This window comes from Antechinus flavipes, chromosome 1 (genome assembly GCF_016432865.1).
Source record: "Antechinus flavipes isolate AdamAnt ecotype Samford, QLD, Australia chromosome 1, AdamAnt_v2, whole genome shotgun sequence".
NCBI lineage: Eukaryota > Metazoa > Chordata > Mammalia > Dasyuromorphia > Dasyuridae > Antechinus > Antechinus flavipes.
Window position 1 is genome coordinate 269,825,971 of NC_067398.1, and position 27,629 is coordinate 269,853,599.

At 37.2% G+C, this 27,629-nt stretch overlaps 1 protein-coding gene across 5 annotated transcripts in view; it reads right to left on the minus strand.

Annotated features, from left to right (window-relative positions):
- The window catches only part of PTBP3 (polypyrimidine tract binding protein 3), a 244,874-nt gene that overhangs the window by 104,557 nt on the left and 112,688 nt on the right, over positions 1-27,629 (minus strand). For 3 of the 5 annotated variants that reach the window (XM_051961216.1, XM_051961222.1, XM_051961230.1), the window contains one exon: positions 6,148-6,281. In XM_051961216.1, coding sequence (XP_051817176.1) covers positions 6,148-6,270 — 123 coding nt within the window. In that variant the 5' untranslated portion in view covers positions 6,271-6,281. Of the gene's footprint in view, positions 1-907; positions 942-4,994; positions 5,325-6,147; positions 6,282-27,629 lie in introns of those variants that run through there. The other 2 variants (XM_051961240.1, XM_051961248.1) reach the window with 2 other exon arrangements.

Consider the following 27,629-nt stretch of genomic DNA (forward strand, 5'->3'; position numbering starts at 1 on the left):
AATTTTCAATGTTTATGTAAATGTTTACCAAAGTGGAAAAGTACAAAATTTATTTTTGATTTACTGCTTTTAAAAATATTATTGTAGATAAGGGTTTTCTTTAAGATTCATATTAAAATATTCTACTAGAATATTAATGAAATTCCAAGACCTTCAAGAAACATAATAGAAAGCTTACTAGATTTCACCTGAGTTCAAATCTTTACCTTAATATTTTCTGATTTTATGACACACAGTTAAAGTTCTATAGTTAACCATCTTAACTCTGATTATTTATTCTATCTCATAGGAGTTGTTGGGAGAAAAAGGATTTGTAAATCTTAAAGCACTATATAAAGTAAATTTATTATTATAAAACTAACCTAGAGACTACATTTTTTAAAACTTATCCTTAATAAGCATTGTTTTAGCCGATTATATAAAAGTAAGAGTAGGCTTTTATAAGTCTTACTTTTTTACACATTGTTTAGAAACTACACAGAAAATGTATAAAGAATTCATTTTGATTACTCTAGTTTCATATTAATGGAGAAATTTCCTTTGTTTCTTTCAATTAATTTCATTATCCATGAAAAGGAAGATGGAGGAAAATCCATTTCTTTACTACATTTCTTAGAATCTTGCAAGTGAAAATTTCTATTATCTCATTATCACTTTTATGTGTCTATATACATTAAAGATATGATATAAACCTCCCCTATCATTAATATGTACAATCAAAAATTGACGTGCCAAAATAAATTGTTAATGACTAAATTAAAAAAAACAAAACAAAACAAAACACTGCTGGTATTGGTATAGCACAACAGATGATATGTGAGTAAGTGATACAGTTTTGCAGAAGGGAAAAATGTCCAAATTAAGATGATACAAAAGTGAATATGAAAGATGAGAAAAAGATTCCTACCTTTAAACCGACTGTTATAAGATCTGTAACAACACTGTATGGAAAAAAAATGAAGAGAAAATGGAAAACAAAGTTAGAGAGCAAGTATTACAAAGGCAGAGATAAATTAGGTTAAAGGAGGAAAGAAAAAACATTGTTATAATAATGTAAAAAAAAGTGAAAATGTGATGAGTTGTGGAATGTTTTTGCAAAGGAAATTTGACTGACAGACTAGTAACAGTATGAACAAAGCAAAGCTCAAGAGATAGATAAGAAACATATAAATCAAGCTCCTTGTAATTCATCATCTCAACAGAAAAATAACTGTGCCTATGTAGAAATATTAGCCAGCCTGTTTATCCATTTTCCTTTATTCTTGTTTTTCAAAATAAAAACTTCCCAGTTTTTTTCTTTTAAAGTCAAACAAGTATAAATTTTTAAAACTTTAAAGCTTCATCAACAAGAAACTATCACATTAAAACCAATGTAACATGAAATTTCACAAATGATTTCCAACAGTATTTTCACAAGCAAACAAACTAAGAAGTCCCAAATGAAAAACAGCTCTAAAAAGGAAGGGGCGCGCGAAGGGGGAGGGCTCAATCCAGAATTTCAGTTAATTCGGCTGAGATATGAGCAGAATAAATGCTAATGTGTAGTGACTTAAAAGAAAAGAAAAAAAAAAAAAAGGGAAAAAGGTAATTCAAAACTTGAATGTATGGTCCACTACTTTAAAGCAAATAGTTCACAGAGCTTTCTTCAAGGCTGTGAGAAATCCTAAATTTTTAATTATGCCCCTGAGGACAAAGTCTTGAAAGGTCTACAACCACACCTTTTAAAGGTGGGGCAGAACCCTTTTAATTAATATTCTGTGCCATAACAATAAAAAAAAAAAAATCTATCTACTGAACCATAAGCAAACTACCATCAATTAAAACTTCTATCTCCAGATACTCATAAGAGAAAAATTACAATTGTACAAATTGAAAATTCTACATATTGATCAGTTGGTCCTATAACAAAAGTAATTATTTTTTAAAAATATATATAACTTTGTATGTTAAAATTTAAGTCATCTGATCAAAAAATTCTTTTTACTAAAGCATGTGAATGTAATTTCTGTCCCGAAAGTAATACAGCTTAAATTATTTTATTTAATTTCACAATGAGCTCACTTTTTAGCATCTATGTACTTATCAACTGCCTCAACTTCAAATGAACTGTCTTAAAAAACTCATTCCAAGGTTAAAAAAAATTGCCAGTATTTAAGTTTCATCCCCTGTTGGACTAGTCCTATACTATACTAAGAGGTCAACGATTTAATTAAAGCTCAAAACGTCTTTCCACTCAAGCTGTCTAAATAAGAATTTAGCAACTAAAATTCACAATTATAAGATTTCAAGGCACAAACGGCTTGTACCAATGCTTTTTCTTTCACAAAAAGCTGTTGTGTTTCCTTCCATAACTATAACCAGATGACATACATATATAGATATATGTATGTTTGTATGTGTATATACACACACACTCCAAGGAAAAAGGTCCCCATCTTATCACTGGTTGCACAACAAATTATAAAATTTTGTTAATTCGCATCAATTACCTATTCATCTAGTTGGGAAAATCCCCATTGTTTACTTTTCTTTAAAAAAAAAAAAAAAAACAAGTTGAAGCATTTCATGTAAAGCACACAGAAGCTTAGAAAATACTAGATTACTTCAGTAAACGATTTTAAAGTATTTGCTAAACTTAGAAATTAAAAAAAGACACAAAACCAGTGATAGCATTCTAAAAGGATTTTTAATCATCAAATTGTCGTTTGTGTTTTACCTTGTACTCATATTTACTCTGCATTCAACTGAACAAATCAGAAAAGGAAAATGGAAGGTTTGGTATAGTAAACCTTAAAGGAAATATCAAATGAGTATGCAAATAGGAAGAGGCAACTTTTTTCACATACCATGTGTATTACCATCACAACTAATTTGGTAACATACTGCAGACACAAGATTCAATTAGTAGTGTTTCAATATTTTGTCTCACTAAAATCATCAGGTTAAGATTTATTTTCTTTATTAAGTCTAAGATTTTCCAGAAATTTTCCATCAGAAATCTACCACCTGTGGGAGTGCAGAACGAACCTCAACACCAGAGAGTTCCTCTAAGAGTAGCAGCAGTTATTACCACTGAATTTCCCTTTACATTTAAAAAAAAAAAAAAAAAGGTATAATGTCCTTCGGCCTAAGAACCCTTTCACCAATGGCCGAAGATCTCAATCCAGTAATAAAAACTTCACTTCCCTCTTACCTCCCCCTTTTCTCCAAGAACACTCTCCATATATATATATTCAGAGTCCAAGTCTCTGACTTTAGCACATTTCAAGCCCAAAGCATTTCTGACTTAAGCACTTTTCAAGGCCAAAGGAGCTTCTCATTAGTTTCTCAGTTAAAAAGAATTCCCTTTTATCTATTAAACTACTCCCAGTACTAAAGGGGAAGGGTCGCTTTCCCTCCATAAAGAATCTACTCACACACATTTTCCTCCTTCCCCAAAATTTACTTTTAGTTTGAGGGGAGAGGGAGAGCCGAACTTGCAAAGCTTCCTTCACCTATCCAGGAAACAGAAACTCCCCGATAAAAGTGAAAGTAGCACCCACCCCCAAGACATCAGCAGAAGCAGCAACAGGAGCAGCCACACAGCTCAGCTCCTCCTCCAGGGCTCTCCAAACATCGTACACTTACACACCATTTTCTAAGCGGAAGTGATCTGGGGGCTGCAGGGAAGGAACACCAACTCCAACTCCGGATCTCTGGCTTTCCAGATGTCTCAACACACAGCAAGACGTGACTCCGGTTAGTTGGCGGAGGGGAGGGGGAGGGGAAAGGGTGGAGGTGAAAAGGAGGATGTGGAATAGCCTTCAACTCCTCCACCTACTCTAATCACTGAAATCCCATGCTCAACCTGGAGCGGGCAAGGATGGGAGGCTGAGGAGGGGAGGGGATTACAGGGGGCGTGGAATGGGAGGGTAGCAAAAAGAGAGGGAGTGGGCGGAGGACAGGAGGGGAGGAGAAGAAAAAGAGAAGGGGAAGGGAAAGAGTCGGGAGGGAGGGGAGAGAAGGAAAAAGACAGGAAAAAAAGAAAAGGGGGGGGAGACGGGAGAAGAGGAAGGAGAAAAAGGGATAGAGTAATAAAAGGGTTGGGGAGATAAAAAAAAAAAAGAGGGCGAGATGGAAAAACGAGAACGGGGAAGAGAAAAAAGGGGAAAGAAAAAAATGGAAGGGAAAGAAAAGAGGCGGGGGAGAAAAGAAAAATTAGATCTAGAAAAAGGGGAGTGAGAAAAGGGAGAGAAGAAAAGGGAAGATGGAGTAAAAGGGGAGAAAGAAGAGGGAAGAGAAAAGGGGTAATGGAAAAGAAAAAAGGGAAAAGAAAAGGGGAAATAAGAGGGAGAGAGGAAAGAAAAGGAAGGAATATGAGAAGAGGAGAGATTAGGAGAAGAGAAGGGGAGAAAGAAGGAGAATGGGGGAAGTGTGTCTAAGAAGTCCTATACAGTCTTAAGTCCTCTTCAGTCCCAAAAGAAAAGCTCCGCAGGGATTTGCTTTTCCCAAGAGAACGGCTCGGCAATCACCCCACCCGCCCGGGCCACCAGCAAGCAGTAGCAGCTCCACCTCACCCGCGCACACACACCCCCTTCCCTTCTTCCTTCTCCGTCTTTGCTTCCCCCACCCCCCTCCCATGGCTCAGCGGCGCCCCTTCCCAGCCACAGCACCCCGCTCACCCAGAAGGGCAAGGGGGTGGAGAGAGGAGACAACCAAGCGAGGAAAGGAAGCCGAACGAGACCTAAGGGAAAACACAAGTCTTTCCAGCCCCGTCGAACCCCCACGACCCCCTCCCCCGCACACACGGCGCCGCGCCCAGTCGCGGGAAGGTGAGGGGCTCTTGCACCAACTCCCGCCGCCGCCCTCTCCCCAGCTTGGATCCAGTGAAGCTCTGGGGCCGGCGGAAGAGGGGGAGGGGGAGGGAGGCGAAAAGCTTGAAGCGGGCGCCGGGAAGCTCGGCCGCACTCCCCCGACCGGCGCCGCTCAAGGACTAAGAGCCCGCTTGCACTTACCCATCCATGGCCCAGGAAGGACGGGAGAACTCGGGGCGGGAGGGAGAGAGGCCGCGGGGAAGTCCTCGGGCTGACGGGCCTGGCGCAGCACAATGAGCGGCGGCCCCGGGACTCGAGGGCGTGGACGCCGTGGGCGGGGGTAAAGAGGGAGGGAGCCTCGAGAGGAAGAGGCGGCCGGACGTTCGATCGGGCCGCTCGGGGCTGGAGGGGAGCGGCGTCTCTCTCCGGAGCACCCAGCCCCCCCAACCAGCCGAGGAAGGAGAGAGCAAGAGAAGGAGGAGCGGAGAAGGGAGCGCGCCCCCGCCACCGCCTAGGGACCGGCAACTCCTCCGACCGTCACGCGGCAGGCTAGCGCGCCCGCGCGCGTCTCAGCCCTCGAGAACAGACTCTCCACCCCCGCCCAGCCGGGCGAACGCAAGCCTTTCAGGTTCCCTCCTCCGCCCAGTTTCCACACGCCCCAGCGCGTGTGCGCGCCTCTCTTCACAACCCCTCCCAGCTCAGCCGGCGCGCGCGTGCGCGCATCCTTGTGCAACTTAGCTCGCTCCACCCTAACTCCCCCTCCCGAGCCGCGCCCCACCTCCTTTCCTGTTTCTTAGATTCAGAGAGGAACAAGCGAGCTAGTGCTCTTTTGACTCTCTTATCTCTCTCTCCTCCTCCTTTCTTTCTTTCTTTCCTTCCTTCCCCTAACTTCCACTCCAGCAAAAATATTCAACTTTTTATTTCTCACAACTATCTAAACCTAAAAGGGAAGTAGTGTCAGTACCACCTGGAGGGAACAGCAACCCCCCTACTCTTCATCCCGATCCTAGAATGAGGTGCCCCTGGTCAGATAGTTGCTGTACCTTGGAAAATCACCACACACACACACACACACTCCTTGGAAAATCACCTCTCTCTCTCTCTCTCTCTCTCTCTCTCTCTCTCTCTCTCTCTCTCTCTCTCTCTCTCTCTCCTTGGTCTACTAAGATTTTCTCTTGGTATTTCCGGAGCTAAAAGTCGAGCAGTGTCTGCTTTGAATGACCTGGTACTCCTGAACGTCTTTCAATTCACTTATCCGTTCTAAAATCCTTCGTCTGGCACCACCGGGATGGGAGGGGAAATCAAACAACGGATAAACTGCTAGCTCACCCCGATAGGTTTGGCCTTTACTTACCCCAGGCCTTTCATGCCCAAAGAAAATACCCCATTTTTGAGGTTCCCAGGACTGAAGCGTCACCATGTCCATGTAGCTTTCTCCAAAAGAAACGCAGTTTCGGCTGTAAAATTCAACAGGCATCAATCAGGCACCTAAGAAGAGCAAAAAAGCAATTGAGGACAAGAAGCTTAAACTAAGCTGGGATCAGATGGTTAGCCGTGTATTCTTTCAGTTCAGATCAATGTGTGAGACATAAAATAATAGAAAGGAAAAGAATTGCGTGCAGAACACGAGAACAGTTGAGACTATTTTTAGCTGCTGGCTTGTCCTCATCTTACTGTATATTCTTGAATTAAAATGTAAGATGAAGAAAATATAAGTTAAAGATGTGCCATGAAATAGGAGATAGGTTTTAGAAACCTGGGTTGTGGGTAAGAAATGCTTCCCAAAGGGTAACCCCAACCCACCCACCCCCACTTTTCCCAGGTTCCTCAGTTTAGAGAATACTTTGAAGGAAGAAGGATTAGACTGATTGTGTTTAGTCATAGGGACCAAAAGTAGGAAGTGTAAATTGCTCAGAGGCAAATTTAGTATTGATTTAAGGGAAAAGTCCTTAACAAGTAAGGCTGATTAAAAGTGGAATGGGCTGCCTTGGGAGGTGATGGGGTCTCCCTCTTCAAGCAGGACTGGATAAACTCTAGTCTTGAATGTTATAAAGGGGATAGTTGGTTAGGTAAGGATTGAACTAAATGGCCTCTATGGTTCCTTTTATCACTGAGACTATAACTTTACACTTTTGAAATCTGATAACATCCCTCTACCACCAAATCGACAGTGATTCCCACTTTTATTTGAATGCCTAAATAAACTCAAAACGCTTTAATAGAGCATTAAAGACTCTCCAGAATGTGGTTATAACAAACAGTATTACTTCCAGTCGGTATCCTCACCCATTATCACCACACCCATAATAGTAATTCTTGCTAATCAACCTGATCTCTCAGGTAGTAAAGGTCAGAAGTGTGTTTAAAACCCAGATATAATAGCCAGAAAGCTGAATTTGGAATTAGGAGACCTAGATTCAATTTTTCACTTTAAATATTTACTAGCTAATATGATCATGAGTAAAGTTTAACTTCTCAGCTTCAATTTCTTCATATGTAAAATATAGATAATAATTATGAGGATGAAATGATCTAATGCAAAATGCTAAGGTCTAGATTTGGGGTACCTAAATGAAATTAGGGTTTAGTTGAGGTCTAGTGGAAGGTTGGGGTACAGGGAGTCAAGCAAAGCTCCCCTGCAACCCCCTTGGATTTGGCGCAAGGATACGGTGGTAAATGGGGTCTAGTAGCATTGTGAGTTCCCAATAAAAGCATTTATTGGCCCGAGGGCTAGATTGATAAAAGAGGTTTATTATTGGGTAAGCAAGGTTAAAGTATAGACGAAGGTAGAAATAAGGAGGGCACCAGACAAAGGGTTCAGTGGACAGGAGGGTCCTCACATAGCTAGCATATTTGGAATCTCTGCAAAGAGGGGGTTCCAGCTTGGCCCTTTTATAATAGGAGATTTAGCTAGAGGGGCTTTTTGGGTGTAGCCCCAAAGTTGGCTCAGACCCGGGTGGGGCTGGGATGGGTCTGGATCTTCTTTTGGAATTCAAAGGAACCAGGATTTGTGAGTTAAAGGGTAATTTACATTCACTAGGAGGGGATGGGAATCTAGAAACTAATCTTTCCTACATCAAAAGCACTTTGCCAACTTTGAAACTTTATGTTACTTATAATTATGTTCCAATTTATGTTAAATGTATTTTGTGAATGTCTGATCAATTGCTTAATTTTCAATTCCTCGAAGTCAGGGACATTATTCTATTTATTATTGTACATTCCTCACATCCAAGCATAAAGCAATACAGTAGTGAAACAATGTAATTCACATAGTGGCCTCACATTAGAATATTTGTCTTTTCTAGATTTCTTTACTCTTCATGCTTGTCAATCTTAATTACATTATACTATACTATAAATTTGTCTTGCTTCCAGTTTTTCCATTTAAAATTACACTGCCAAGAAAATATTTTTCTTTGTTTTTGTAGAATCCCAATAATAGAATTATTAAGTCAAAAGGAACTTTTGTAATTTGTAAACTCTGTAAAAAATAAATTTTTGTAACTTTTATTGTATACAAATTAATTTAATTTGGACACAAATTAATGTCCAAAACATTTCTACAAGTTTAAAATTCCAACAATGAATTAATTAGCTCCTTTCAGAACTCTACTAGAATTGAATTTCATCACTTTTAATTATTTTTATTAATTGGATGGATAAGAAATGTCCAATCTTTTCAGACTTATTTATTTAATGAAGCAATTAGGGTCAAACTGACTTGCCAAGGGTCACACAGCTAAGAAGTGTTAAGTAGCTGAGGCTTGGATTTGAAGTCAAGTCCTCCTGACTTCAGAGCAGGTATTCTATCCACTGAACCATCTAGGTGCCCAACCAAGCCTTTTCTTAAGCAGAATTTAAGACTATGTATACTCTGCAGCAGCCTTTTGTACAATGACCTTCACTGACAACATATCCTCCTATTATAAAGAATCAGGATAATTTTTCTAGTATGTCGCTGCTAATGCAATAATACATACCAATATCTGTGTGTGTGTGTGTGTGTGTGTGTGTGTGTGTGTGTGTGTGTGTGTTTAAGAAAGAGAGTACTGGTTGGAAAGGGCATGGGCTTTCTTTGGCCAGGGTCAGTTGCTAATGCAGTTCTGACTGACCCAGGAAAACACTGTACATAGTAACAGCAAAATTAGGTGATGATCAACTATGATAGACTTAGCTTTTCTCAGCAATACAATGATCCAAGACAATTCCAATAGATTTGATATGGAAAGTGCCATCTGAATCCAGAGGGAGAACTATGAAGACTAAATGAAGATCGAAGAATACTACTTTCACTTTTTTTCTTCTTTTTGTTTGCTTTTTCTTTCTCTTGGTTTTCCCCTTTTATTCTGATTTTTTCTTTTACATGTCAAATATGGAAATATGTTTTAAATGGTTGTATACCATTTTGCTATACCAGATTGCTTGCTGGCTTGGGGAGGAGGGAGGTAAGAGAGGGAGAGAGAAAAAATTTGCAACTTAAAATCTTACAAAAATGAATATTGAAAACTACCTTTACATGTAATTGGAAAAATAAAATATTATTGAAAAGAAAAAAAAAAAAGCTGTAACTGTGAATCTTTGTTACCAGTCAAGGTGGTATTTGTTAATGGTTTATTGGCAGAGAAAAATCTCTAGTTGATTGGTCATAAACAGAGCAAAGCTCATTAATGTTTATAAAATAATTTTTTTAGAAATTTGGATATGAGTACAGAAAGAGTAATGCTATGATCTTAATGTTGGGACTAAAACAGAATAGGCTATTAATTGAATAAATTATTCTAGACAGTTTGCTCTATTCTAAACTGGGAAGAGTTAATACCAAATGGAATTTTCAGGAGAGGGTTGAATGATCATCTCATGATCAATACAGTGAAAGCATAGGACTTAACAGAACTTATCCATCTCACTTTGCAGCCTGATGATGGAAGAGAAGCATTAAAGAAAGTTTACAGGGGTTGCCCAATACACCAGCAAATGTGAAGAAAACAGATAAAAGTTGTACCAAATGGCCTCTGAGGAAACCCAATGGAATAAAAGATAATAAGGAGCCCAGTTGTTCCAATGGTAGGAATATTGAAAAAGTTATTGGCTTTGTTTTGGATGTGGGAAGTCAAATCACGGGGCTTAATATAACAAAGAACTACACAACCTTCCCTTACCATCCACTCCATCACGATAATAAGCTATATTTCTGGAACATATTAGAAACAGATTGCCTAGAATTTGGTGAAAGCCTAGGGAATGGCCTTCCTAAGGTAAGATACACAAGAAAATGTGTTGATTGCAATAGGAAGACCTTTGGAAGGAAGAATAATGTACTAGGAAACCATTCCTCTTGTGTGGCAAGCAGATGGCAGTGGTGGACAAATCATTCTAGGAGTAATTGATACAACATTGGCTAGGGTAAGTGTCTAAGTTGCCATGGTTACAATGACACACTTTCCATAATGAATGGAACTTGTATCAGTGTAGTTTCAAAGAACTAGGACCAGCTTAGCTCAAGTCAAGGTCACTTCAGTATCCTCCCCCAAAACTAGCAACAGCTAAGGAACAAGGGCTGCCTCCCCCATATCTTTTGTTTATTTGCTAGTCATCTTTAGTAAAGAGAGAAGTCCAGTTGCCACTTTTTAAGTTCTTCCACGGAATACCTTCCTTCCTGTGACATTACCATATCATATATAGTTTATGTAATAAGCAAAAGAGATGATATCTCCAATCATATATTCAGGAAAATATGAACAAAGTTTATCTTATCTCTAAATTAATAGTTCTCAAACTCTCTGATCTTAGAATTCTTTTCGATGCTTAAAAATTGAGGATCTCAGAAAGAAAAATTTTATGTAGGTTATATTTACCATATTAGAATTAAAATTGATAATTTAAAAATAACAATAATAAATCCATTAATGGAAATAACATGTTTATGAAAATAATTCTATTTTTCAGAACAAAAAAATTAGTCGAATGGCATTGTTTTACATATTTTTTGTAGATTTAATGTCTGCATTAATAACTCAGCTCAATTCTTTCTGTCTGCATTCAATCTATTGAACTGTTATTCTGATGTGTATGAAGAAAATCCAGCATCCCACAAATATTTAGTTGGAAAAGGAAGGAATGATTTAATAGGCAAATAATGTTTTAATATTATTATAAACATAATTTTGATCTTCAGGATCCCCTGAAAGGGTCTCAGTGACCCTCAAGAGTCCATGGATTACAACACCTGCTCTAGATTATAGGCAGAGTTGCCTTTCAAGGCAGAAGTACCTTTGGGATTTTTTTACTCTTAAGAAAGGAAAGGAGCTGTAACTATTGATTACAGGAAGCTAATATAAAAAACTGCATAAATTACAGGATACTCACATAAACATACCAATGTATATAATCTTATAAGATCAAATTCAAAACTGAAAAAAAAATTTCAAAAATGAATGGAAACCAAAAGTTCTTAATTAACATTACAGATGATAATATTGCTTCACATTTATATTTAAAGTTTAAAGAGCATTTAACAAATAAAGTATTTCATACTATTCTTATGGAGAAAATACATACATATATACATATATACATATAAATTATGCATTTAGATTATTTCAGAACTGATTAGATGCCTGGATTCAAAAAATAGTTGTTAATATATTAATATAAAATAGATATTATTAGTAGAATGTCTCAAGGTTTTGTGCTTTTATCTGTAACATTGAACATTTTTATCAAGAACTGAGAAAGTATGCTCAGCAAATTTGCAGATGACACCAAGATAGAAAGAATACGTAGCAGAGTAGATGGTAGTCAGAATCCAAACTGAACTACATAGATTCAAGCATTTGGGCTGACTCCATTAATGTTCATATAATATAATCATTCAGTAAAGATAAATAGTATTATACTTGGTTACAAAAAATATATATATTTTCACAAGTACAAAGTGGGAGTGGCATGGATGGACAACAGTTGATCTGAAAAAGTTTCTGCAAGCTCATAGTAACAGTATAATGTCAGCAAAAAAAAAAAAAAGATAATATTTGGAGGGAAATATGAAATAGATAAGCTACTAGATAATCTTTTTTTTTTAAGGGGAAAATGAAATCCATAATGGATCATCAAGGAATGTAAATTCTTTTTTTATTATTATTATACCTTTTTATTTACAAGAAAAATGCACGGGTAATTTTTCATCATTGACAATTGCAAAATCTTTTGTCCAACTTTTCCCCTCCTTTCCTCCACCCGCTCCCTCAGATAGCAGGTTGACCAATACATGTTAAATATATTAAAATATAAGTTAAATACAATATATGTATACATGTCCATAGTTATTTTGCCATACAAAAAGAATTGGACTTTGAAATAGAATACAATTATCCTGTGAAGGAAATAAAAAATGCAGGTGAACAAAAATAGAGGGATTGGGAATTCTATGTAGTGGTTCATAGTCATCTCCCAGAGTTCTTTCCCTGGGTATAGCTGGTTCAGTTCATTACTGCTCTATTGGAACTGATTTGGTTCATCTCATTGTTGAAGAGGGCCACGTCCATCAGAACTGATCATCATAAGTATTGTTGTTGAATTTCACTCAGCATCAGTTCATGTAAGTCTTTCTGAAATCATCCTGCTGGTCATTTCTTACAGAACAATAATATTCCATAATATTCCTATACCACAATTTACCCAGCCATTCTCCAACACCCACCCAGTTTCCAGTTTCTGGCCACTACAAAGAGGGCTACCACAAACTTTTTTGCACATACAGGTCCTTTTCCCTTCTTTAAAATCTCTTTGGGATATAAGCCCAGCAGTAACACTGCGGGATCACAGATTATGCACAGTTTGATAACTTTTTGAGCATAGTAAGGAATGTAAATTCAACAAGGAATCCTACCACACTCCTTCTATGAAATAAACATAGTCCTGATACCTACACTGGAGAGAAATAAAGTAGAGAAAGAAAACTTAATGAATATCAATGAACAAATATTAAAATAAAAATTCAGAGCCCATAAGATTTATAAAAATTATACACTACGACCAAGTTTGATATGTACCAGGAATGCAGTTTAAGTTCAATATTAGAAAAACTACAAACATAATAAACTGTATTAGTCACAAAAATGTTTTTTTCAAAAATGCCACGATCATATCAACAGATGAAAAAAAAAAAAAAAAACCCAGAGGCCATGATCTAAATCCATCATCTATAATGGAGATATATTACATGTATTTCTAATAAGATTGTTAATGGTAATAGTAAGAACTTTTATAGGGAGGTTTGGGGTTTGCAAAGCATTTTACAAATACTATCTTATTTGATTCTCAAATTTGATTTAACAGCCTTGGGAAATGGGTGCAATTATTATCTCCATTTTATTGCTGAGGAAATTGAGGCAGAGAAACAAGAGGTTAAATGATTTGCCCAGGATTACAAGTAAAATAAGGATGTCCAGTCACTGACATTGTTTGACATAGTTTTAGGAATGAGAGTTTTGGGAACAAAGCAAGAAAATAAAATTTAGGGAAGAGAAAAAGTCAAAATGAAGATAAATTGATCACTTTTAACAAATAAGATAATTTACTTAAAGAATTCTAGATGTTCAACTAAAATCAATACCTTTATCAAAGCAGCAGGGTATAAAATAAACCTAGATAAATTACCTTCCTTTAAATATATTGCTAACAAAACCCAGTAGGAAATGAGAGAATAAGATATTTATTCTATTCAAAATAATTATAGAATGTATGAACTATTTGAGAGTTGATCTACTAAAGCAGACACTGGAACTATATGAATACCACAAATTTTTGTTGTAAAAAAAATTTTTTAAAAGAAAAAAAAAATGGAGTTTAAAAAAATATTGTTCTAATATCACCATAAAATAAAAAGATGAAAAAATCATCATAATTAATCAATACATTGAAATTGAAAATATATGCAATGTACACTAGTGGATTACCTATCTCTGCAGAGAGGTACCCTAGGAGTGTTTTCTCCTATCTCTTCTCTAAAGTCATGTATTTTCTTTATAATTTCACAATATTTATTTAACAAAATATTCTTCGTAGAAAAAAAGATCTAAATAATTGGAGAAATAGTAAATATTCATGATTTGAGACCATGCCAATAAATTAAAAATGAAAATATTACACAAAATAATTTACTTAGTCAACATCATGCCAATCAGACTACCAAAAGACTTCAATATCATACTTTCAGCTAATGCCTCAGTCTGGAACTTGATTCACTAATAGATATTTTCACCTGGAAAATTCCTTCATCATGCTAAATTCCCTTCCCCAATTTGTATGCTCCTCTTGATTTCTCCATTTAAAAGAGGGGTGGAGTTGGAGAGATTTGGTAATCTTCATCCCCTCCCTGCTGTGGCTCTGACTTTTTGGATTTCAACATCCTGCCCCCACTTTAGTATCTTTCTACCTTTTCCTTTTCAGGTTTCTTTCCTGTGTTGTTTCCACCATTAAAATGTAAGTTCATTGAAAGCAAGAATTGTCTTTCTTTTTGTTCGTATTGGTATCCACAAAACCTTCACATAGTAAATACTTAAAAAAAAATTTTGTCTGCTTATGCAAGGGTTACTTTACAGCAGAATTCTTAATGTTTTTCAATATCATGGACCCTTGGACTCTAAAGAAGCTTAGAGACCCCCTTATTAGGATGAAATTTTAAATGCATAAAATAAAATACATAGGATTACAAAAAAAAAAAAAGTTTATAGAACCCTGATTAAGAAATCTTACTTTAAAGAGATAGAAAAAAAAATAGCAACAAAATTCATATGGAAGAAGAAAAAGTCTAAAATTTTTTTAAAAGGCAAGGAATTTTTAAGGGAAATAATAGAGGGACAGTGGCTTTAACAGAAACAGTTTCAAGCTATCCTATAAAGCATTCTAAAAGTTATTTGATAGTGGTTAAAGCATAGAAGAGTTCATCAGTGGAAGGGATTAGGAAAGCAAGACAAGACAAAATATATATCATAGCATATGATAAATACACAGGCTCCAGCCATTAGGTTGAGGACTTCTTATTCAACAAAATTTGCTGGAAGGGAGGGGAGAGAGAAGGGACTCAAAATCAGTGTGGTAGAAATGAAATTTAGACTAACATACCAAATATCTCATTAAGTTCTAAATTGAGAAATGACCTGGATATCAAATGTTTTGTCATAAGCTAATGGAGGAGCAGAAAAGCAGGTGTCTTAGCTGCCACAACTATGGATTGGGGTAGAATTCTTGATCAAACAAGGAATAAAGAAAGTCACTTAAGATGAAATGAATAATTTTGATTACATAAAATTTAAAAATTTTTGCACAAACAAAATCAATCCAATTACAAGGAAAAATTTTTGTAGAAAATAACTTTGATGAAGGTATTGCATCTAAGATATTTAGATAGAAATTAATGTCCTACTCAATCATTTTTTCAGATATGTCTAACCCTTCATGATCTCATTTGAAGTTTTCTTGGCAAACATCTGGGTCATTTCACTATTGAGGAAACTGAGGCAAATAGGGTTAAGTGACTTTTTTGGGATCAAAGAGCTAATAAGTGTCCCAGATCACAAAGATGAGTCTTTCTGATTTCAGACCTGGAACTCTACCCCCTGTGCCACTCAGCTGCTCATCAGATATCAACCACAATATATACATTTTTTTTTAAAAGAGCCATTCATTTATAAATAGTCAAAGAACATAAAAAAAGAAAGTAAAAAGAAAGGGAAAGAAGAGAAGAAAAGAATAGAAAGTAAAAAGGAAGGAAAAGAAAAAAGAAAGAGAGAAAGAAAAGAAAAAGTGGGAAAAAGAGGGAGGGGAAGAAAGAATTCAAAGGAAGTGAGGAATAAAAAAGGAGGAACAAAGGAAGGGAGGGAAAGGAAGAAGAGAAGAATGGAAAGGAAGGGAGAGAGGAATGGAAAGAAAAGAAGGAATAGGGAGAAAGGAGGGGGAAGGAAGGTAGGAAGAGATGGAGAGAAAGGAAGGGAGAAACAAAGGAAGGGAGGGAGGAAAGGGAAGGAAAAGAGGGAGGAAAGAAAAGGGGAAGGAAGATGCAAGATTAAATTAATAGAACCAATAGGACCACTTATGCAATATTCACAACTACAGAAAGTAAAACATCTGTGAAAGATATAAGAATATGATAAAGACAATCATCAATCATGCCTCCAAAAGATTAATGTTTCTGACCTCTTGGCAAAAAGGATGTAAATTGAAAATACAATATTAGACATACATTCTCAAATAGGGATAATGTATAGAGATTTGTCTACATTTGTCATCTGCATGATTATATTTCTGTGTTATAAGAGAGTATTTTTATTTTTAGATGAGGAGGAAAAATGAGGGGGAAAAACAATAATCCATACAACATATTAAGAAAAACAAAGTGCTCTATATACATTAGCTCATTTTATCCTCATATCAATCCTGGAATATAGGTGCTATTATTAACTCTATTTTATAGATGAAGGAGGAGCTGTTAAATGTTAAATGATTAGCACATAATTATATAGCTAATAAGAGTTCAAGGGAGGATTCAAAACCAGAGCTTCCTGATTCCAAAGCCACCTAGCTGACTCTCAATTAGTAGTAGTATTGACAACAATCCAAAAATAAATAAATGAAATGAAATGAATTTTTTTTTTAAAGGATGATTTCTAGCCTTGGAGGTTGACTGTAATGTTTCTCTTTAAAATGTAATATTCACCAATGTGATAGCCTGGGACAGATGTACAGGAATTTTTAGCTTAAGGCTACCTGAAGGAGATAACATCAGCCCAGATGTAAGACTATCCACCTCACAATGCCATATAAGTAATATCCACCCAACACCAAAAGCCAATATACTTGTCCTTTTAAATGTAGCCATATTTTTGCTACTGGTAACATAATACCACATAGACCATGTTTCTCTTTTCAGGGCCTTAATGAAAGTTTTTAGGAGTCCATTATTTCCCTAACCTTCAGTTGTTATTTTTGGTATCAGTCATCTAAATAAGTCAATGAACCAAGAAGGAAATGATAAACACATGTTTTATTGTGAGGTTCTAAATACCTGTGGTAATGTACAATGAGGTGATTGGATTTTTTTGAAGACTATACCAATAGAGCATACCTTCTAAAAAGTTCCATACAGCTAACAAAATTATTTTCCTTACACATAACACTGAAAATGTCATTTCCCTACTCTATTGACTCAAGAATAAAACATAACCTTCTGTTTGGCTTTTCAAACTGTATGGCCTTGCCTCAACCTATTGTAATTCTAGAATCCACATGTGTTGACATTGTATAAAAGCAGGGACTGGGAGAATAGAGAATTCTGGGAGAAAGAAATGGAAATAGAAGGAAGGAAGTTTGTTATGTGGCATCCTCTATCTTGACATTGTACACCCAGACATTCTGCACCATTCCCACTCAACAGCTTTTTCTTTCAAAGAAGACTATGACCAAGTCCTATAGTATTGCAGCTAAACCTAAAGAGGATGTTTTGCTGTGGCAATAAGGATAATAACTAATTATTATCATCTCCAAGAGTCACTCGGAAAGATTTTCCTTCCACATACCTCAAAGTTGGGAAAAAACATTATTCTTCCAACTAAGCAACTATTCTGAGACTTATCTCTTCTTCCCATGAAGGAGGAATGAATCTATGCAGAAAGGCCATTTTGTGATTTTATTTTCAGAAGTTCCTAACACCTTTGTATTCAACAAACTGTCTTCCTTTTTCTCTTCCTCTCTCCCCTGTTATTGTATTATATATATTCCCCTTTATAGAAAAGAAACTAATTTCCTCTAATCCTTGTTACATAATCAATGCTAGTGTTTTGGATAGATTCTGGGGATACATTCAGTCTCTAGCTAGGAGCAGCAGAAGTAAGGTAACAAAGTTTATGAAGTCTCCTCCCCAGAAGATCATAAAACTTTTCTATTACTCTGGGATCTTATTCATTTATTAACTCAAAGTTGATTTACAGGAGAAAATACAAAAAGAGATACTTTAATAAACTAAAGTGCATAAAAAATCTTGTAGTTAAAAAAAAAAAAAAGAGAAAAGGTAAGCCGTTTGGAGCAAATGCCTAGAAGAAAGGGAGAGAAAAGACTACTTTTTGTGGGCTCTGTATGAATTTCTTTTTGTATTCCTTTGTTGATACATAAGTTGTTCTTGCTCCCCTATACCTAATTCTTCTAGTTTACTGTTATGGGCCAGGTCAATTCTCTGAGAGCCTCCACAGCTGTGAATCATAACATCTGAAGGAGTTGCAGGGCAGCCTTTGCTGACACAGGTGTGGTGGACTGGGAATGAGATAAATTGGAGGCAGAGGGAAGAGGAGAGAGGTCAGGCAACACAATGGCCTCTCAGTCAGAGAACAGCAACAGCCTCACTCTCTTTGTATCATCCTGTCAGAAGAGGAGATTCATCCAAGGAGTGAAGATACTTACAAAGTGAGAGATTCTTCTCCCCTCTCATCACTGTCTTAATTTATATTCCTCAGACATTTCTTTACATGTATCTTTCTGTTACATATGGAATCCTCTCCCAGATTGATTTTTTTTTTAATTTTCTCAAATGGTGACTCTGATTCTTTTTAAATGAAAGAGATCTTAATCTTAAGCTTCCTTACACATCATTGTAGTCACTGCATATGTTGTTTTTCTGGTTCTGCTTCCTTCACTTGGTGTCAATTCATAGGGGTTTTTCTTTGCTTCTTATAAAAATAAGTGAATGAATGGGCATCTAAGGGCATACTGTGTGCAGAGCAGTGCTTACTTTACCAAGCAATGGGGATACAAATAGGAAAGGTAAAGGGATTAAGGAATAAGCATTTATAATGGGCCTTACTATATGCTAGGTAGGTGTTACTATTACCTCCATTTTATAATTGAGGAAACTGAGTCAAATAGAGGTTATTTGCTCATGCTCACATGACTAGTAAATGTTTGAGGCCAAATTTGAACTCAGGCCTTCCTGCCTCTGAAGCTCTTCCAGCTTCATCACCAACTGCCTCCAATATATTCATGTAATAATTATACAAAAGCAAGGCAATTCCTACTCTAAAAGAACTCATGTTCTAATAAGAGGAGAGAACATATAGAGAAGATTTCAATTGCAAGTCAAATGGAAAGACCCCCATGGTCCTTAAGGTAAGGAGGCAAAGGAAACAGTAATGCATCCAGCCATCTATCTATCTACCTATGTACTATCTTTCTATCTTTCTTCTACTGATAAAAACAAGTCTCTCTCTGGTGATGGATTATTTCATAGATCAAGGACTTTAATAGCAAGAACTTTCTTTTCCAGATCTAAAGTAGTTGTGGCTGCTAAAGAAATAGGAATTGCAGCACCTGCAAAAGCAGTTGCCAAGGCTCCTGTCCACAGGGGGTTGATTCCCTGGCTACATGCTGAGGCCAAGTTGGAAGTAGGACCAGCTACTATTTCCAAGTCTCTTGGGCTTGTCTGCCCATGGATGATAGCTAATTAGCCATTGGTGAGAGGTGATGTCAAGGATAGCACAGTGATATTCCATCACATTCATATAGCAAAATCTGCTTAGCCATTCCCTAGTGATAAATATCTGCTTTGTTTTCACTATAAAATGTTATAAATTTTTGGTTTATATGGGCCTTTTTTTCTTTTTAATATATATGACATCCTTGTATTATATAACAATAGTGTATCAATGTGCCTTTCCTTCTATTAATCCCTCCAAAATTGGTTATTCTCATTTTTTAGTATCTTTGTCAATTTCCTAGGTGTGTGGTAGAACCTCAGTGTTATTTTGATTTACATTTCTCTTATTTATAGAGTTTTGGGACACTCTTATGGTTGTTAATGGTATACAATTCTTCGTTTGAGAATTTTTCTTAATATAGAAAACTCATTCTTATGATTGTTAATAGTATGCAATTCTTTTTTTTTTATTATAGCTTTTTATTTAAAAGATATATGCATAGATAATTTTTCAGCATTGACAGTTGCAAATCCTTTTGTTCCAACTTTTTCCCTCCTTCCCTCCACCCCTTCCCCCAGATAGCAGGTTGACCAATACATGTTAAATATGTTAAAATATAAGTTAAATACAATATATGTATACATGTCCAAACACTTATTTTGCTGTGCAAAAAGAATTGGACTTTGGAATAGCATACTAGCCTGTGAAGGAAATCAAAAATGCAGGCAGACAAAAATAGAGGGATTGGGAATTCTATGTAGTGGTTCATAGTCATCTCCCAGAGTTCTTTCCCTGGGTATAGCTGGTTCAGTTCATTACTGCTCTATTGGAACTGATTTGGTTCATCTCATTGTTGAAGAGAACGATGTCCATCAGAATTGATCATCATATAGTACTGTTGTTGAAGTATATAATGATCTTCTGGTCCTGCTTATTTCACTCAGCATCAGTTCATGTAAGTCTCTCCAGGCCTTTCTGAAATCATCCTGCTGGTCATTTCTTACAGAACAATAATATTCCATAATATTCCTATACCACAATTTATTCAGCCATTCTCCAATTGATGGGCATCCACTCAGTTTCTAGTTTCTGGCCACTATAAAGAGAGCTGCCAATAGTATGCAATTCTTTTGAGAATTTTTTCTTCATATCCATTGACCCTCATGCCTTAGAAAATGGTTTTTGGTATCAAATGAGTGCACTGATTTCTTGGATATCAAATAACGATGAAATGAGTGTATATTGAATGAACGATGAGTAAGAAAAGAAACTGTCTCTTGAAAGAAACTGAATATGAGCATGGTGGTACACATATAGAGGGCTAAAACTCCAAAAAGGTATGTTTGAATCAGACAACCCAACACTTAAGGCTAATTACCTATTTGATGTGAAACAATGGTTCTATTAGCATATATTTGGATAAATGGTTCTTCTCACCTTGGTGCTTGCTGAATGTTTGGTGTTAAGATAATCATAGGCAAGTATTGGAGAATGGAGGGAGAGGTCAGAGTCACTTGGCAGCAGGACAAGGAGGAGAGAGGCTGGTGACTCTGGACTCCAAAATCCAGGATTTTGCTTGTCTGCCTCCTTCACTTCTCCCCCTAAAGACCAAGGACTTTAATTTATCCTGACTCTGGATGACCCCGAGGCCCTCCAGGGAACTAGCCTGTACTTTACATTTGGTGCCCAGCGTGTGGACCAAAGACCCTAATTTCACTGAAGACTTCCCTGTGACCAGGAAATAGGGTAAGTATTTTAAAGACAAACGGGGAACTTACTTTGTTAAGAGCTAAACTAGTAACTTTTAGTCAGGACCACTCCTAGTCCTATTGTATTTACTTCTCCCAATGATAAAGTTTTCTAGCTGAAATGGGGCAGATATTAGGAAAAGATTTTCCCTCACCTCCATCCTCACCCCGAGGGAGCTCTACAGGAAGCATACTCAGACTAATAAAGAGGCAAAGTTTGCTTGTAACTTGGGAGCAGATTGATGGACTCTTGGATACATTAGAATGCACATCCCCTTGGTTCTTCAAGGAAGAAGAAATAGAGGCAGATACTTGGAAACTAGTAGGAGAACAACTATGTGAATATTACAATGATAAAGGTCCTGATTCAATTTCTAAGGAAACATTCTATATATACAACTTAATACAATTGGCCTTAAAGAATCACACAAATTCTAGAAAAAAAGGAAAAATTTTAAGAACAGTCACATAAGGAAGTGTGAGGAGAAAGAGGAAGAGAAGGGGGAGGATAATGGAAATATCACCAGAGGGCAGGAGGAGTTAAGTGAACTTGAAGGGCTTGATGATTCTTACTCTCACAGCCTAGCTTCAACTCTGCCTGCACCCAAGAAGGCTCTTGACCCTCCCTCATGAACTTCATCTTCCTGGGTGGAGTGAGGAGGAGGAGTGGGAAGGGCAGTGATATCACCAGGACCTCCACCCCTCTCCCCCAGCAATCACCCCTCCTATGACTCGATTGCAAAAAGCACTATTTAAAGCCAAAGAGGAAGGGCAAAATACAGCTGATTTGAGAATAGAAATGTATCCGGTGAATGAACACCTTAACTCTTCAGGTCAAGGAAGGAAAAGATACACTCCTTTTAATCTAGAAATTATCAAAGATCTGAAAAAGGTTTGCACTCTTTACGGGGCTACATCATCTTATGTTAAGATGTTATTACAGAATTTGGTTTATGAAATTTTAACCCCTAATGACTAGAAATCCATAGCAAGAACATGTATGTGAGTGTGTATATATATATATTATAGTGAATATAGTGAGCTCTGTAGGATACAAGCCCAACGAAATAGGCAAATTGGAGTTAATACACAAATCACCTATGATGAACTAACAGATGTAAGTTCTTATGCAAACACTTCAGCACAGATTAATTACCCTATAGCAGCATATGAGCAAATTGCTTCTGCTGCTATCAAAGCATGGGGCTTTATCCCAAGTAAACAGGACAGAGGAGAAGCTTTCACAAAAATAGCACACAGACTAAATGAACCCTTTGCTGATTTTGTGGGACCTCTACAGACAGGTGTCATACAAACTATTGGGGAAAATGCAGCAACAGAAAGTATAATAAGGCAACTTGCTAAAGAAAATGCTAATGAGGTTTATAAAAGAATTATATTAGGACTACACAAGGATGCTCCTTAAAGAAGATCATAAGAAGCTGTGCCACAGTGTACACAAATCCCAGGCTATGATGCAGACTTCCCCAAATACAAACATGGGAACACAGAGTCCCTTTTGGCAAGGGACTTCCAGAGAGACTCATCAATGCTTTCAATGTGGTAAAGTAGGACATCTGAAAGCTCAATGTTGGCATAGAGACAGAGTGAGAAAATAGGGTGGGAGAACAAGACCCAAAACCCAATGTCCAAAATGCAACAGAAGCTTCCATTGGGCATCAGAATGTAAATTGATTCAGAGAAACGGGATGAGGGGCTCCAGCCCCAGGGCCCAAAACAAAAAATACGTGGGGCAGGATGGCAGCTGATGCTACACCCAGAGAGTCTTTAGAAGTTCAGTACTCAGACATGATCAATTAGCCAAGAAGCAATCTGATGGGAGAAAGGGATTACAATTGGGGAAAATAGAATTGTATGCAGCTGGGACTATTGAGAAATCTGTTCCTCTCCAGCTGATGGATCCCTTGCTTCCAGGCACAGTAGGCTTGACCATTTCACCTCCTGAGAGTGCTTACAAAACAGTGTTCATCCATACACTGATGTGGGAAAGTGGGGAATGTGTAGATAATATCCCAGTACTAATACAGGTAGACAATGTGTGATTTATCACTCAGGAGAAGTAGTAGCATCAGGTTTACTGATACAGACTCCTAACAGGCAATCTGGTGATAGTTGCCCAGATTCTGCCTCCAAGCAACAAAATCTAGGAATATCCTGGACAGCAGCTGTGACAGCTGACCAACCTATGCTCACTATCTATATAAATAGCATACTGTTAAAGGGATTAGTAAACACAGGTGCAGATCATATAGTCATTAGAGGTGTCAACTGGCCCACAGACTAGCCAAAAATTAAAGCAGACATCTATATGTCTGGCATAGGAGGATCAATAGCAACTAAAGTTAGGGCTACCCCTTTGAATTGGACATTTGAAGGTGAAACAGAAATTTTTACTCCTTTTATAGTTGAAAAATCCCCATTAATCTGTGGGGAAGAGACATCTTACAACAATTAGGATTACAAATGAGTACTTCTGTTTTTTTAGGCAGGACTGCTGTTGAAGACCTGCTAACATTCTCATCTGTTCCTATCCAATGGAAAACTGATACACCAGTGTGGATAGAATAGTAGACCTTAGCTAGCAATAAAATTCAGGTCTTATTAGATATAGTACAGGAACTATACACTTACAACCTTCTCTAAGTCCTTGGAATTCCCCTGTATTTGTTGTAAGAAAGAAATCTGGAAAATGGAGGATGTTGACTGATTTAAGAAAGGTAAATGAACAGATGGAAACTATGGGAACTCTTTAGCCTGGACTTCCATCTCCTACTCAATTGCCTAGAGAATGACCTCTTTGGGTTATAGACATTAAGGACTGTTTCTGTTCTATCCCTCTAAATAAGGATGATATGAAAAGATTTGCTTTTTCAGTACCCAGCATTGATTTAGCTGAGCCTTATAAAAGATATGGACAGTCTTGCCACAGGGGATGAAAAATAGCCCTACTTTGTCTCAAATGTATGTTGTTGCTGCTCTTACTCCAGTAAGAAAAACATTTCCAAAAGTAATGTTATTACATTACATGGATGATATATTGGGATGTATACCTGAGGAGCAAATGTTAGAAGCATGTCTACAAAAGACTATAGAAATAATAAGGAACTACAAATTGCATATAGCTCCAGAAAAAACTCAAAGACATGCTCCTTTTCAATATTTAGGATATAAAGTATACCCTAAGGTGCTTACAGTACAAAAACTTTCCTTAAGAACAGAGAAGCTAAACACCTTAAATGACTTTCAGAAATTGATAGGAGATATCCAATGAATGCATCCAGTGTAAAGCTTGACTACCTCTGTTGCAACCATTATATGGCATTTTAAGGGGAGACAGTGATTTAAACTCACTACGCCAGCTTACGAAAGAAGCTTAAGAGGCTTTGAGAGAAGTTGAACTATCTTTATTCAATGTGGTTGAAAGAGTCACTCAAAAACCCTTGAAAATATCAGTTTTTGCTACAAAAGAAGCAACCACAGCAGTCTTTCATCAAGGAGAAAGTGTGATAGAGTGGGTGACCCTCCCAGCACAACCAGAATAAAGTTTTATTTCTTACTCAGTGCTTATAGCTAGAATTTTATTAAAAGCCATTAAGCGAGCAGTACAATTATCTGGGATAAGACCTGACAAGATATACATCTTTTATACTAATGCACAAATTAATGTATGCTGTGAAACCATCCCAGAGTGACAAATTTTATTGGCCATGACTCCAAATTTTACACATGGATCTCCATTAAAGATAACCAAATTATTACATAATTGTCAATGGATTCTTGAAGAAAAGGTTTCTAAAGTTCCTCTTAAAGGACCAACTATTTTTACAGATGCATCCAAATATAACATTTGTGCTATATACTCTCATGACTTAACTATAAAGAGAGTAGTCTGAACTCCTTTTCAATCCATTCAGCAGAATGAATTGTATGCAATCATGCTAGTTCTTACTTATTATCCAGGAGATATAAATATAATATCTAATTCAGCCTATTTAGTAGGTGTGGTACAAAGAATTGCCACAGCTCAAATAAAATTTGTAGCTTCCATTATATATCAGCTCTTTAAGGAACTTCAAGAGCAAGTGAGAAAGCATCCAGGTAAGATTTATATCTTGTATGTCCACTCACATAGTGGACTTCCAGGTCCTATTTTTGATGGTAATTCAAAGGCAGATAGCCTTCTAACCATGTTGGCCAATACTTCTTTACTTCAGGCAGCCCAAGAATCTCATTCTAAATATCATCAGGCTGCTTGAACTTTATGTTTGCAGTTTGGGATAACAAGAGAGGAAGCTAGGAGCATAGTAAAAACCTGTACAGCTTGCCTTCCTTTCCACACTCCTACGTTCCCTCTAGGGAAGACCTCTTGTGGTTTGAGACCCAATGAAATTTGACAAATGGATGTGACCTATTATAAATCTTTTGGTCATCTGTCTTTTATCCATGTTGTATGGGACACCTTTTCAGGATTCCCTTTTGCAATACCAGCAGCAAAATAGACAGCCCGAGTGGTTACTGAAATCCTTATATAAACATTTGCAATTATGGGTGTGCCACAAGCAATAAAAACAGATAATGGACCTGCATATTTGTTCTAAACATTTTGCACACTTTTGTGCACAGTATAAGATTTTACACACTACTGGCATATCCTTTAATCCTCAAAGACAGGCAATAGTAGAGAGGAGAAACAGAGACATCAAGACACTCCTCCAAAAACAAAAGAAAGGGGGAGCCACAGGTAACTCTAGAGAACTTCTAAATCTCGCTCTTTATATTATTAAATTCTTGATTTTTGACAAAGATGCACTGGCTCAGGCAGACAAGTTTTATAAGCCACCCAGAAGGGCAGTGTCCAGTGCAAGCAGCTCCACTATCTTTAGACAGGTGATGTGGAGAGTCCCAGAAAATGGTGAATGGAAGGGACCAGATAGGTTAACTGCTTGAAGGAGAGGATTTGCTTGTATCTCTACAGATGGAGAAGGAATGAGATGGGTGCCAAAGAGCTATATTCGCCTTGTCCATCAGAGAGAGACAGAGCAGACCCTTGAAATGAAGAAGACCCAAGAAACATCAGGTGGATCCATCACTGACTGTGCCCACCACTGAAGAGGCATGACAGTTATGGCAACTGACTCATGGACATAAAAATTTGTTAACGAGACTGATGCAGGACTTCAAAATCCTCAGGAATCATTGGAATCCCTGATACATGATAAGACTGTTGCAAGACTTCAAAATCTGCAGGGATCATTGAATTCCCTGACATGTGAAGTAATGGCAATAGATTGGTTTTGGACTATCTCTTGGTTGCTGAAAGAGGTGTTTGTGTGATTGTTACTTACATACCCTCCTTCTAGGACTTCTGGAAATTTTTTACAACACCAACGTTGATTCATATTGTTTATTATATCACTATTTGTATGTACAATTCATGTTAGTTACACCACATTGAGCCTGCGCCAGCTGTGAGGAGAGACATCACTACTAGCCTGTGCTTTATTGCTATGTGCTTGTGTAATACCTCCCATGCTGATGGGTTTGTGCATACCTATTTCTAATAAGACTTTTCATCCCAGAAACCTGATAACAATATCTGGCTTGACTCCCCACTTCCCTTTGGTGTTTTTCACCTTCCTTCCTGAGAAGTCAGGGGAGGCATGATCATCTCCTTTTTGGTGTTTTCTCCTCCTTTCCTGAGAAGTCAGGGAGAGTGTGATCACCTCCTTTTTGGGGTTCTCACCTCCCTGAGAAGTCAGGGAGGGCATGACCATCTGTGTTCTAAAACAAAAGAAAGCGGGAGATGTAAAGGGCTGGAACTCCAAAAAGGTATGTTTGAATCAGACAGCCCAGCACTTAAGGCTAATTACCTATTTGATATGAGACACTGACTCTATTAGCATATATTTGGATAAATAGCTCTTCTCACCATTGGTGCTGGCTGAATGTTTGGTGTTAAGATAATCATAGGCAAGGATTGGAGGGCAGAGGGAGAGATCAGAGTCACTTGGCAGCACGACAAGGAGGTGACTCTGGACTCCAAAATCCAGAATTTTGCTTGTCTGCCTCTTTCACTTCTTCCCCTAAAGACCAAGGACTTTAATTTATTCTGACTCTGGCTGACCCCAAGGCCCTCCAGAGAACTAGACCATATTTTACATACACATTTATAATTACTTACATTATCTCAGTTTCTACATCTGCTAGTTCATCTGGGTCAGGTGACTTGAATTAACAGAAGCATTTAGGTTCTTTCTTACTATAACTTTACTTATAACTTATAATATTTGTTCTGTCATTTCCAAGGCAAAGGATCCTCACTGTCCTTGATAGAAAGGAAAATGAGATGTAACCACCTATCTCTTCTCTTTTTTGTTAATCAACCAATCCACTTCAAGAAGAGTGCTATTCCTCCTTTAATCCCTTTCTTCTTTCAATATAGATTTTAAAAATTACTTTTTGGTGTTCTTAGCTTGTCTTGCCAGCCCTAGCTCATTCTAAGCTTTAACTATTGTGACACTATTTTAAAGGATTGAAAATATTCATATCTACCATCCACTACCCACCCTTATTTCCATCTCCTGTACATTTTCTTTTAAAAT